This window comes from Pararge aegeria, chromosome 9 (assembly GCF_905163445.1).
Source record: "Pararge aegeria chromosome 9, ilParAegt1.1, whole genome shotgun sequence".
NCBI lineage: Eukaryota > Metazoa > Arthropoda > Insecta > Lepidoptera > Nymphalidae > Pararge > Pararge aegeria.
This window is the reverse complement of record NC_053188.1, coordinates 3341804-3354983: the sequence shown is the minus strand read 5'-3', so window position 1 is coordinate 3354983 and position 13180 is coordinate 3341804. Positions and strand designations below refer to the sequence as shown.

Sequence of the window (13180 nt, the reverse complement as noted above, 5' to 3'; positions counted from 1 at the left end):
TAGTATATTTATTTATTTATTTATATATTTTCAAAGCTCTAAGTTTCTCAAGGCAACCCAAAAATTTGCCCTTTTCTTTGGCCTCATAAACTATGTCCAGTTACCGTTTTTAGAACTGTTGATGGGTTTTGATACCTAGTTATGTACAGATACGTACATTACTTTATTCTAACTCATGTCTTGAAATTCAAGAACAAAAACACATTGAAATAACACTGTCCACACAATATGAGTAGCGTCTACTTTCGTAAAATAAATAAAATATTGATACGTCATTGGTCGGGCCGATGTGTTTCTTTTTATGGACGTATTATTTTGTTATGAAATCATTGTTTGTATACTTTACTTACGTATTAGAGATCTATGTAGTCCATGTACAAAAAATAATTTAAATATTGAAATGTAATGATGATTTAGATCTTTTTATATCAATTTACGAAGTGAGTTAAGTTAAAGATATGTTTTTGTATCCGTAAGATAACATTATTATATAATATATTTATTTACAAGACTTAAGTGCTGTTTTATATGGCTTTAATTTTATTAATATTTTATACATTACATTGTGTTACGGATTTGAGTTTTCGTCTCGAACATAGATATTGTTGCGTAATAGTGGTCGAGGATTTGGCATACGAACCTGAAGACTCTTGTAAGATCATAGTCAGCTCTTGAGTCCAAGATTTCAGAACACACTACCATTGGCAGGTCATTCGTAGTCCAGAATGATAGCCGAGGTTACTAGGTATCCTTAGGTACGTCACTTGATTACTTGTTTCACGTAAAATTAATTTCTCTTCGCTCGTATCGTCGGCCACCCGCTTTTATATACGGTGCCTTCTGTACCTATTCGGAAATCGTAAACAAGAGAAATCATGCAGTAACATTTTTAGATATGAATATTTTTGGATTGTTCTACCGCAAGTATAAGGTACGTAGTTAAAACAAAATACTTACTTGCGTTGTCACGCACGATTGTAAACTTGTTGTTGTTGTTGTTTGTTTAGTTACTGGCGTGTCTAGAGTTTTCTATTAAGGTACGAACTTACTGGTTTAATCCCGAAATAAAATAAAAAAAGTGTTGCAGAATTTCGTCAAATTATTGTATTGTAGTTAAATTTATTGTATTGCATTTATACTTAAAGTTTTGCTTCGAGTTTTGGTCAAATTATGCACCAATCTCTTAGATTCGGAAATCGTAACTGAAAAAACTATTCGGAAATCGTAAACAAGAGAAATCATGCAGTAACATTTTTAGATATGAATATTTTTGGATTGTTGTACCGCAAGTATAAGGTACGTAGTTAAAACAAAATACTTACTTGCGTTGTCACGCACGATTGTAAACTTGTTGTTGTTGTTGTTTGTTTAGTTACTGGCGTGTCTAGAGTTTTCTATTAAGGTACGAACTTACTGGTTTAATCCCGAAATAAAATAGGAAAAGTGTTGCAGAATTTCGTCAAATTATTGTATTGTAGTTAAATTTATTGTATTGCATTTATACTTAAAGTTTTGCTTCGAGTTTTGGTCAAATTATGCACCAATCTCTTAGATTCGGAAATCGTAACTGAAAAAACTATTCGGAAATCGTAAACAAGAGAAATCATGCAGTAACATTTTTAGATATGAATATTTTTGGATTGTTGTACCGCAAGTATAAGGTATTGTATTGCAGTTAAATTTATTGTATTGCATTTATACTTAAAGTTTTGCTTCGAGTTTTGGTCAAATTATGCACCAATCTCTTAGATTCCATTTTCTAGGTGTATTTTTAGTCCCGAAATGAATTATCTCCGAAATTCAAGAATTCTCGCTTTGAATATTTGTCCATAGCAAGCTGCCCTATTTGTTATAACAACAGTAAACTAATCGGATTACAGACTAACTGATAACGCGTGAAAGAATGTTAGGAGTATTTCGCCTGAAACGCTGCTGGCACTATTTAATTTAACAAGTCGCACTCGATTACCGGTGCAGCCAAGAAAAATATATTTAATCTTTGGTAAAACCGTTCATCATTGAAAATTAGTATTAAAATAAAACATCTAGCACGTGCCATAGTGAGTAATCGAATTGAGTAAAAGACATTGAACATTACCATTCTAGCAATGATCTTGGCCTGCTTAGGTTTATATACACATATATATTTATCAAAACACTAACACTACAACAAATGCTTAGCGGTCTTCGTGAGATAGAAGGACCGTTCCGGTCTCGAAGCGTTTAAAAACTAGCTTTTTAGCAAAATAAGGCGTACAATCCAAATATGATGTGAGCTGACTTGTACGAGTCTACTTTTCCTTTGAACATGTGCTGTGGCTATGGGCCTCAAATAAGTGAATATATTATTATTATTGTTATTTAAATCATACTTTTTGTACAATAGTGTTTTGTTTATTTGGGAAAATTTTATTTTTTAGAAGAATATAGACGTTTCTTTTTTGGACCTAGGTATTTATAAATAGGACCACGTTTCACATTCTTTAAAGGGTGGGATTTTTGGTTTTTTTTAACTAATATCCATTCGAAAGAAAGGTTTGTACAGAAGTTCTGTTATTGTGTGTTGTAGTAATTTAAAAACTAAAGGTTAAAAGGTTAGCTGTGGAGCGATTTTTTTTGTACATAACTTAATAAATATTTGTATCACATATTTAAATCACAATAAGATTACCATTAAATTTAAACGTGGAATAACATTCGGTATTCACTGTTTTGTCACTCTTCAATTGAGAGCACCTTTGAAGTGCAAGAGCGTGACAAAACATCAAAACAATAAATAAGTATTCCGACATTATTCCACGTTAATTTGTAAGTCCGTAAGTGTATAAACTCGCCAAGCGTTTGTAATACATCTTTTTTGACTTAAAATAACTACTAAGCTATCTAATAAATGTGTAAAAATTACATTTTGTTTTTTTATATCCTTTATTTGATTCTAACTTTAGCAATCGGATAATGATGTCATCACCATATAGGTACTCGTATATAGATAATGAATTTCTGAAAAAAAATCTATAGCCAAAGAGGATACTAACACTTGTACGTAGCTTGTGTTATGGGTACTAAGATAACTGATGAATATTTTTTTATGAATATACAAAAATACTTATAATATATATAAACATCCACACGTGACCAGTGGTATAGAACCCACGGCCTTGGACTGCCTGAGCTCCTGCAGTCTCTTGGACTCAGGAAGCAGGAAGCTCACTGTATTTATAAGTCTCATAAAATACCAAATAAACCAACTGTGCCAATTAAAGTGTTTACATACTGTCATCTGCTAAATACATAAATAAATAAATAACTTCTCCTTTTACCTCGGATGTAATTTTCTGTGCTATCTGTCAAGAAGTTGTATGTCAATTGTAAAGAAGTCAAAATTCGCGGTTTGTAAAATGCGGTATGCTATATTAATCCAAAATTTAGGAATTGTTTTGTGCATTCAAACTTCGCTAGGAAATGGGCAAATCCACTACTGTGGGGCTAAGATGTGTTCGCACACAGACACACATACTTTTTGTCGGTATCCCGTAAGTAATTATGAAAGTTGCAGAAACACATGTTACATCTGCACAAACAACACAAGTTAAAGTTTTTTTCCAATATTAACATTTGCCGGATCGACTCATCTGATATGAAAATTAATATTACGTAATTACGTTAAATTAATGTACCCTACATTGCCGAAGATCTGTTTTATGTAGAGTATAAGGATTGAAGAAATTATAAATTACACCTCACTGATTCTCCTGCTTTTCGCGGGGATTAGCAAATTAAGCGAAATTTTCATAATATATCATGGATTTCTGCAAACTAGCCAGAGGCGTCCGAGGGTTGCCGGCTGTTGCTAATATGCTTAAACTGGTAATGTGAATATACCTTTCTAATTATCTTTATAATGAGGTCGATGGAGAGAGCTATGTTAGGAGTATCTGTATCATAGAAATAAAAACATTTAGAACCCTCATTCACCCATTACTGCATGAAGTGTGCACACTATTTCCAACACAGTTAAAATGTTCCTAGTTCACAAACTTTTCAAATTTTTCAACGTTTTTGATGCTTCAATATTAGTGTACACGACACGTGATCTCTAAGTGACCAAAGATGAAGCACCGTAGAACCACTACAGTTTCCGACATAGCATAACGAATCGCGAAGCTGAAGTGAATTCAGCTCGGAGAACCGATAGACGTTGGAGTCTCACTATCAAAGTGTTGGAATGGCGAACCCGCACCGGTAAACGAAGCGTTGGTCGGCGCCCAACGAGATGGACAGACAAACTCAAGCGGATCGCTGGGAGCCGGAAACAATCGGCCCATTTTGGAACTTATTACGAAACACCCTAGGTCCAACAGTAGAATATTGAAATTATGATGCTGATAATGAATTCACTATACAATATATTTATATTATAAATGTGAAATCTGTCTTTCACGCCTCGAATCGGCTTGTTTTTTAACATAGAGTTAGTTAAAAAGACGTAGATTACTTTTTGTCTTTTGGAGAAGGTAATAACCTGCTCCCTTTCCATATTTTGTTATATTACGCAACCGTCTCGTTGGTTTAGTAGTGAGCATGTTTAATAGCAGAGCACGGGTTCGATACCCGGATCAGTCCAATGATTTTTTAGTACCAGGCCTCGGAAACCACGTGAAATTGTCCGTCCTGCACCTTATGTCTCTCCGTAAGTGTCAGATAGATCTGACGGTGAGGAAATATAGAGTGCACCTGTGCACTCTATTTTTCCCGAGATGATGATGAGGTTGACCATAATCGCTGACATCGACGAGGGAATCTGTTTCTTACGTAGCGATGGGTCGAAGAGTTAGCTCGTGAGGCGCAGCGCTGGGCCGACCAGTGTCAGCCACCTGGTACTCCTGAAAACCACGACGAGTGCCGTGATTTATGTAAGCGTGTACGAATTTTTATTTCTTTTCATTAAAGTATATAGTCCGCCAACCCACATGGGAGCAGCAGCGTGGAAAGTATTATTACTGAATTCCTCAAAAATAAGAGAGAAATAATGATAGCCCAAAAAGGAGACCAAAGCCTTTACTCCTTTTCGGAGGGACCGAGTTCGAATCTCTAAACGCATCTTTATCTTATCAGAGTTCTATGCGTCTTTAAGCAAATAATAAATCACTTGCTTGAACACGGAAGAACATGTGAGGATACCTTTATGCCCAAGAGTTTTTTATAACATCCTCAAAGACGTGTGAAGTCTACCAACCCGCAATTGGCCAGCCTGATAAACTACGGCCTCAAGAGAGAGACTGTTGGTGTTTAAAGAGCGGTTTGCTGTACCTAAACTGTCGATAGTCTTGTTTTACATTTGAGATAATTTTTTGGGTAGTATTCGTTATACTCGTAGATTTGTTTTCTCGTAGATTCGATAACGGTGGGGCAATGTGTGGCGTCAGTTATTGGCGAAGCGCCAGGGCTGCGTTTCGAAACGATGGTCGACATGTGGCCAATGCAGGGCAGGTTGTATAAAAGAAGCCTCTCTAATCTAACACGAACGTAAGCCACTCATTATTTAGTAACTTTTCTGACAGTTGGTAATCGCTAAGAATCTCCATAAAAGTGATCTTAATACCACTTTATTAAGCACTATTCCACATAATCTTTAGGGAAATTAAATGTATATATATATATATATATATATATATATATTATATCTATATTATTTTTAAGTTTTTCTTTTTGTTTCAACTTTAATTTTATCTTTACTTTTTGTCTAATTTAATTCCAAGTTGTGAACAAAACTTTACTAACGTTATTACTTATATTTTAGTTATTACCTTTTTTGTGTACCTAATAACAATAAACTTTATAAAGAAAAACCACGACGAAAGAACCAGAGCTACCGGCATAGTCGGCCGAGATAGCACGAAGAAATTGTGCTCCGAAGGTGATGCCCTTCGACCCCGCACTAAAAAGCGCAGTGTTGGTAAAATTCTAAGTAATCAAGTCAATCGGAGGGTATCACTGGACACAAGCGAAATAAAACCGTGGAGTTGGAGAATCTTACTCTTGGGTATTTTACCTATGTCTGGTGTCTACTGGACGTCTATCAGTTAGAATTATGGAACTTGTACAAAATAAATGGTTTACCAAAGGCACCGGCTTTTTGCGTAATGAACTTATCGTACCTATTACCCATTTTAAAACTAATAATTAATTATTCACTGTTTACTCTGATTAAACCACTTCATTGCAAGTTAGTGATTTTGAGTGAGATGGTGATCGTATTAAAATTATTCCCATAAAAATTATTGCCAATCGAACCAAGTGTAAAAAAACTGGGGAAATGCGTTTTTATTCAGCTTATAGGGTAATAATGATAGTAAAAAGTTCATTTGGTTAAATTATTCGAGTTAAATTTATCTTTTGAGGTTTGTTAGCATTATTATTGATAATTAAGTTATTTCAGTTCAGATCATACAAATGGCTACTACGGTGACTTTGCCCAAATGTTTTGGTCGCGGGCTTACATGGTTGGATGTGGACGTAGTCGATTTATGGTAACTGTTCTCAAACCAATAAATTAACTATGCGTTTATCTTCGGAACTAGATTTATTCCCTACACCTAGTAGTAGTAGAGCTTTTTGTGACAGCTCGTCCGGGGAAGTACTACCATCATATGTACAGTGGCGTGCATTTCATACATGCACAAAAGCACTGTATACCCATTATTGTGTAATTACAGGCACATCAGGCTTAACACCTACGCCTTAGGTTGATGGACACAAGTACGGCACGTCGCGGGACGTGTTCGCTACATGCCCTGCGAAGTGTTAGTCTGTCAATAGAATATATGTCAATCAGTTTTCAACTTTGTTTTAGGTGGGTCATCTAATTAGTCCGTCAATTATTACTATAAAAAGACATAATTCCTACGTAATTACGTGTCATAGACAATTTAAGGGGTTTGAATATTTTAGAACAGAGCCTGGCCATTTTTTTTGGTCGTATATTTAATGAAGCAAAAATTAAAAATGGCGAAAGAGTAGCTTAACTTAAACAATCATACACCTTAATGGTTCGAAGTTAGCAGTTTGAAATTTGAAGTAGCGAAAAATTGGGTCTCGCTGACACAAAAATGCTTATGGAAGCGGAATGCGTTCCTTTATAATTAAATACCTATTTAATTATAAAGGAACGGAATGTATAATAAAAATTAACTATTTTCGGTATATTTTCTGTAACTGTAAATTTTAATATGACTTCCAACATTTTACCTAATACGACAGGTAAACTTCTTTCTTACTAAAGTTGTGTTATTTATTAACGCCTCGCGAATAAACGTCGTATAACGCCGGAATAATTATTCAGTGTTTTGTAACACACACCCACTCACACTCACGCATGCTTGCACTTATTACTTATTTGTCACAGTTTAGATTTGTAATCTAGATTTCGCCTTATTTTAGTATAGTAGTACGCTTAACTAAAAGAACTTGTAACGCTGTTGGATTACTAATAAATAAATAAAAACTTTAACCGAGAGCACCATTCAAATATCAGAGCGTGACACTATATTTGTAAACTAGACTAGTTATTCTTCACTCTCCAAGGCGCCGTGGTTTAAAACACTGAGTAGCGTTACGTTGTTCCTACGTTACTTAAAGTTTTTTTTAAGGCTTTTAGTATGTCATTCACTAAGGTGCCGTGGTATGGTCGTGAACGAAGCGTTGATCGATTGGTGTGTAATTTCGCGCCGCGTTGGTCTGATGCACAACGTGCGTTATGGTCACCCGGAAATCCAGCCAGCGCGTGCCCATCGCGTTCAGGACCCGATACCGAGACTACCTCACTTTGCACTTACCGTAGGTATACCTTGTGTACATCTACAGTAGCCGGGAAAACCGAAAGTAGTCCATTACGATTATCACAGTGTTATTGTAGTAAAACTTCTTTACTTACCCTTGCCTCGGGGAGCAAGATGGTGAAAGCGTGACAAGAGCGTTACGAATAGTGTGATCGGGTAAGGCGGCCGGAAGTTGAGAGGGAGATATAAGTTAATGAAGTAGGGGCAAGTGAGAGAGGTGCGATCACATACATATCTTTTGGGTCTTTTACTCATAGATAGTTCGTATATCTAGATACAGTGGAGGTGTCTTTATCACTTTATCTATTGTCTTTATCACACTGTAGGAGCAAAAGAGAACATTTTATTTCTCTCAAAGCATTACTTCAGTCGTGTGTCTAAAGCACACTCGTTTTTTTACTACGAAAGTCACCTGGTGCTGATAGCCAAGGCTGTTAGGGGTAAGGAAGTTATGTTAAATCGGTTTCTACTCCACGCGGCATTGTACCAGAATGCTTAATCACACGTCTTTGTGTACTTCACGGTGGTAGATAACCACTACCGGAGCTTCCCATCAGACCAGGCAGACGAAAAATTCTGAAACAAAGAAAAATCCCAAATTGTCTTACTCCGGCGTAGAATCTGGCTTATATTCTCAAACGAAAGTCAACAAATGTATTATTATTGGATAAATTTATGGTGGTCTCGCTTATATTGCGTGCTATAATTATCCTCTGTGGTAATTTAACAGCAATTTCCCCCGCAAGGAAGAAAAATTATTGTAAAAGTTTGATGTTGGAAAAAAGCAACTACTGAGTTTCCTGCCGGCTTCTTCTCAGTGCAATCTGCATTCTGAACTTGTGGTAGAGTCAAAAGTGCTTTTTAAGGACATACTTAAATGAAATTAATTTTGAATTGAATTAACCCTGTTCCTAATCGATTTTGAACTTAGTTATTTTTGGTAAATATTATATGTTAATCTGTCAACACTTGCAGCAAAAGCAAATATTTCAATAAATTATAGACTATACTATGGATGAAACGTACGATGACGATAACAAAATATCACTCGAAGAACATATGCTTCTGAATACGATATTGGAAATCGAAAGGAACGCATCGTTAGATTATATTGGGAGTATGGATCAACTTTATTTGACTAAACTTGCTGTAGCTACAATTTACGAACACTCTGTTTCAACATCACCATTTTATACTATTAATTCAGTACAAAAACGAAGTATTTTACAAAAAATAAATATTGTAAGTGAAGTTGGAAGATTCTCAAATAAAAGTTATTTCAATATACAAGCAAGTGCTGATAAAAGAAGCAATAAAAGCTTAAATCTTGAGTATAAAACATTAAAGCGAAAAGCGGACTTGGTTGGTCGTCCAAAAACATCTCATTTAGACGATTTAAATGATGCAATTACTATGAAAACGAATAGTAAGTCAAATGATTCAAATAGAATATTAATATTTTGTCACATTTCCATTGAATTTATGTTGTCGTGTGTTCCAGGTTATGACCAAACCCAAGAAACGACATCAATAGAAAGAGATATAAATTATGATGATTACGAATTTGTTGAAATGGAAGAAGGAACCGCGACTGTAAAAACTATAACCAATTATTTAAAAGAACTTTTACCTACTACTGGTATGTCATAATTAATACACAAATACTAAACTATATGAGAAACTTAAAAGATGCAATAAAATATATAAAAACGATGTTGCAGAATCTAAACCACGAGAAAAAGAAGACATATATTTGAATACAAAAGCATATATAAATGAAACAAAAGATGTATTGATGATGACGGACACATTTCCTAGCACGACTTATTCTTCGAATATCCCCCGCAGTATAAATACAGAAACGTTTGGAATGTTTTTAAATGACATGGTCTTCAATTTATCCATATCAGAAATTTTAAACGAATCAAAAATTGATGCGAATGTTCTTGACGATTATCTTTCCGATCGTAAGTATAATGAATCGATCGAAGGTTAATAGTTATTTATTACCCGTCAGAAGATTATGAAGTGCCTGATGTAACGGTAGCAGTTGGTTTACTGCTCGAGATCTGAGTACTATACTTTTATAATCTAATATGTTCCAAAGTTGGTCGAGCTATTTTGATTTGAGAAGAGCAATTTTCATCAGAAAATTCGATGCTGCACAGCTGAAATTGCACAAAAAAGAGGAATAACATCTCCATAGGTTTGAATTCACCTGGCATATAACGTAAACATTTAACCGCTTTTATAAAGTGGTTAAACGCCAAAACGAGTAACGACATATTATAAAAAAAAATTGAATACAATAATTCTTTTGATACAATAATTTAACATAACAGTGGTTGATGTCATACCAACTTATTATTTAATTCTTTTGTAGCGGAAACAGTTCACCAGTTACAAAAAGCTCTGGATCGTATGGAGAGAAATTTAGCAGCATCACCACCTTCCTTTACTTTAGGGAAGGTACATTTTGAACGGTATTCTGTTGACTCTTAGATTCACAAACATCATAATTTTATATACTAGTTCTAAATGCTTCAGTCCCAGCAAAATAAGCTTGGAATTTAATTTAGGGACTTTGTGGCACGCAATCTTAACAAAATACTCGTAATTTTGTTAAGATTCATTACTTTTTATATTACTTCTAAATACTTTATTGAGTTAGCTGGGTTTATTATTAATTATAATAATTAAAAACGAGAAAAAATATACCTTTTCATAACCTAACCTGGGCTATTCACCCAGTGGGAAGGAGCTCAACTTCAGTTTCGGGCGGCCTAGTTCGAATCCCAGCACGCATCTCTAACTTTTTGACGTGACAACGTCTTATAATTCGATGGAGCCGTCTGCACGCACGAAAAAACATGACGTATGCGACGTTACCTCGCTCTGAGGCGTTCCATTCAAGGTTTGAAGCGCGGAACGAGCGACAAAGAGGCACAGTTCGACATCTGTCTCTCTCCTACTTGAGTGAGCGATGCGTCCGCGTGGATAGCTTCTATACAATAATACATTTACTTGTTTTCGGCAAGGATAAAGTGCAGTGAAAAGTGAATGTGGTGTCAATTGTTTATAGCAACGATAATATCTACCACACAAATAAAATTAAAATTTTCTTTTCAAAAATTCAACCATTCCATCAGTATTTTCTTAAGAGGTTGTCACGTTCAACTATCGTCAGTAAGCCGACTTTATAGACAGCCAATTTTTTTTTAACCTCTAAGTTATGTGCGTTAAAGTAAATAGCTTCAACGTTGAGAAAAATATCGTGAGGAAACCTGTATGCCTGAGAGTTCTCTATAATGCTCTCAAAGCTGTGTGGAGTCCACCAATCAGCACTGGGGCAGCGTGGTGAACTACAGCCTTAACCTCTTCTCATTGTGGGAGGAGACCCGTGCCCTGTAGTGGGTCGGTAATGGGTTCATATGATGATGATGACTATAATGAACTTAACAGAATTTATGTTCTGCGACTGCCACGACTGTTTTCTACATTTGATTTTCCCACTAGTGCAAGATGTATTAAACTGCATGTCCGATACCATGACGTCGGCGCAACTTTGGCACTTCGTTTAACAAAATGTAAATAAATAACGACATGAAGAGGCAAAAGAAAGGTACTAATTTTAATATAATCATGTAGTAAAGGATACTTTTACAGGTTCGCCGTGAGTTGAGGAACCTACAAAATACAGATGAGCAAACGCTACAGAATGAAGGTCAAAAGATTCCCGAAGATTCGTCTGAAATAGAAAGAAATAAGACTGTTGATCGAAGACCAATGTTGAGTATGGTTTTAAAATATATGCCCTATTTAAAACCATTTGAAAAAAGTATTATAGGTGATTCCAATGTTAATAGTGGTAGAGTAATATCACCTTCTTTTATTTTGTTCTTTGTTTTGTATTTTTATTAGATTTTCTTATAACTTTTAGTTCTTCGATTGTTCTTTAATATTATATTGCTGTGTTGTAACTGTTGTTTGATAGAAGTGAATATACTGATACTAACTGTTTCTCTTTTATTGTTTCTTTCTTCTGGAGTCTTCTTTAGCAGATAGAGGAATATGAGGAGGAATATACGCCCGAAATAAATAATCATTCTAATGTAAAATCTGCAGATTACACATTGAATTTAGTAGTGCTATCCTTTTCCTACTCTATTCTGTTGATAAGGATAGCTCTACTTACATTGGAAATCCATAGAATCCCAGCACGCACCGCTAACTTTCTAAGTTATGTGCGTTTTAAGCAATTAAAATATCACTTGCCCTAAATGTGAAGGAAAACATCGTGAGAAAACCTTCATACCTGAGAATTCTCCATAATGTTCTCAAAGGTGTGTGAAGTCCACCAATCCGCACTGGGCCAGCGTTGTGGACTACGACCTTAACCCCTTCTCACTGAGGGAGGAGACCACAATTGTAATGGGTTGATATGATGATGATGAGCCCTAATATAATCGTTTTTGAAACGTCAAGTATGTCTGTTTGTTGTGACTCTACTACGCAAGAAACTCAGCAGTTGCTCTTTTCCAAACCTTGTAATGCGTAGTGGATAATGCCGCCCACTAGACCAACGAGGCAATCATTACTCATTACTAATTCATGTTAAAGGTGGCTCAATTTTTTTAAATAACTTGTAAGTGGGGGTCCTGCAATTCAGGTCATTGGAAGTGACGGGTTGGAGCGTCGCCGGTCATCGCCCGTCCGCGGCAGTCCGGCAGTCGAAGACGCGTGGCCGCGCCTAAGTCGCGTAGGAGCGTAGACCGCTACGAAATGAACAATCGTGTTTAGTTGCAATATCGAATTGGTTATTTATATTTTTTGGTTATGCTCTTTGTCTATAGGGGTTTTTTTCCGTTTTGTAGTAACAGGGATTACTTACTTCGATATTTTGTATTATGGTTTTATGATTTCATAGATTACTTTTGCATGGATTTCCATTTTTAAAACACAAATCCAACGACTTAAGTTGTACAGTGCCAATATAGTGTACAAGTTTTAATAACAAGTTTTATTTCTTTTACTGAATGTGAACTTTCACAGAAGTTAAGCTTAAAATTAAATTATTAATGAATCATGCAGTTTAGCTAGTAAAGCTGAGATCTTAATTGTATTAGTGGTATCCATAAAAAAATCAAACGAAACTATAATACAACTGAACTTACAATCCCATCGTTTAAATACTTAAGTAGTTTAAAAATAATACTGACATAGACATACGAAAAAAATATAATATTTGTCGTAATTTAAAATGTTAAAACCGGTTTTTTACCTTGTAAATAGTAATTCTAACCGAACCTTCATAACTTCGAACAGAATAACTTTGTAACTGT

General features: G+C 35.2%; 1 protein-coding gene across 1 annotated transcript; it reads left to right on the top strand.

Annotated features, from left to right (window-relative positions):
* The first annotated feature begins 3801 nt into the window (after positions 1-3801).
* LOC120626437 lies at positions 3802-12609 on the top strand. Its single transcript, XM_039893964.1, has 11 exons — positions 3802-3867; positions 4817-4913; positions 5394-5526; positions 6431-6530; positions 7674-7836; positions 8842-9057; positions 9340-9477; positions 9560-9805; positions 10222-10307; positions 11505-11711; positions 12508-12609. The coding sequence occupies exons 1-11, from the start codon at positions 3802-3804 to the stop codon at positions 12607-12609; spliced, it is 1554 nt and encodes a 517-aa protein (XP_039749898.1).
* The last annotated feature ends 571 nt before the right edge of the window (positions 12610-13180 follow it).

Bases quoted from the DNA above. Each gene is read 5' to 3' on its own strand.
- LOC120626437 (XM_039893964.1), top strand. From the start codon at position 3,802: ATGGATTTCTGCAAACTAGCCAGAGGCGTCCGAGGGTTGCCGGCTGTT. The intron at 7,837-8,841 runs GTAGGTATACCT...AATAAATTATAG, and splicing joins TACCTCACTTTGCACTTACC to ACTATACTATGGATGAAACG. The intron at 9,806-10,221 runs GTAAGTATAATG...ATTCTTTTGTAG, and splicing joins TGACGATTATCTTTCCGATC to CGGAAACAGTTCACCAGTTA.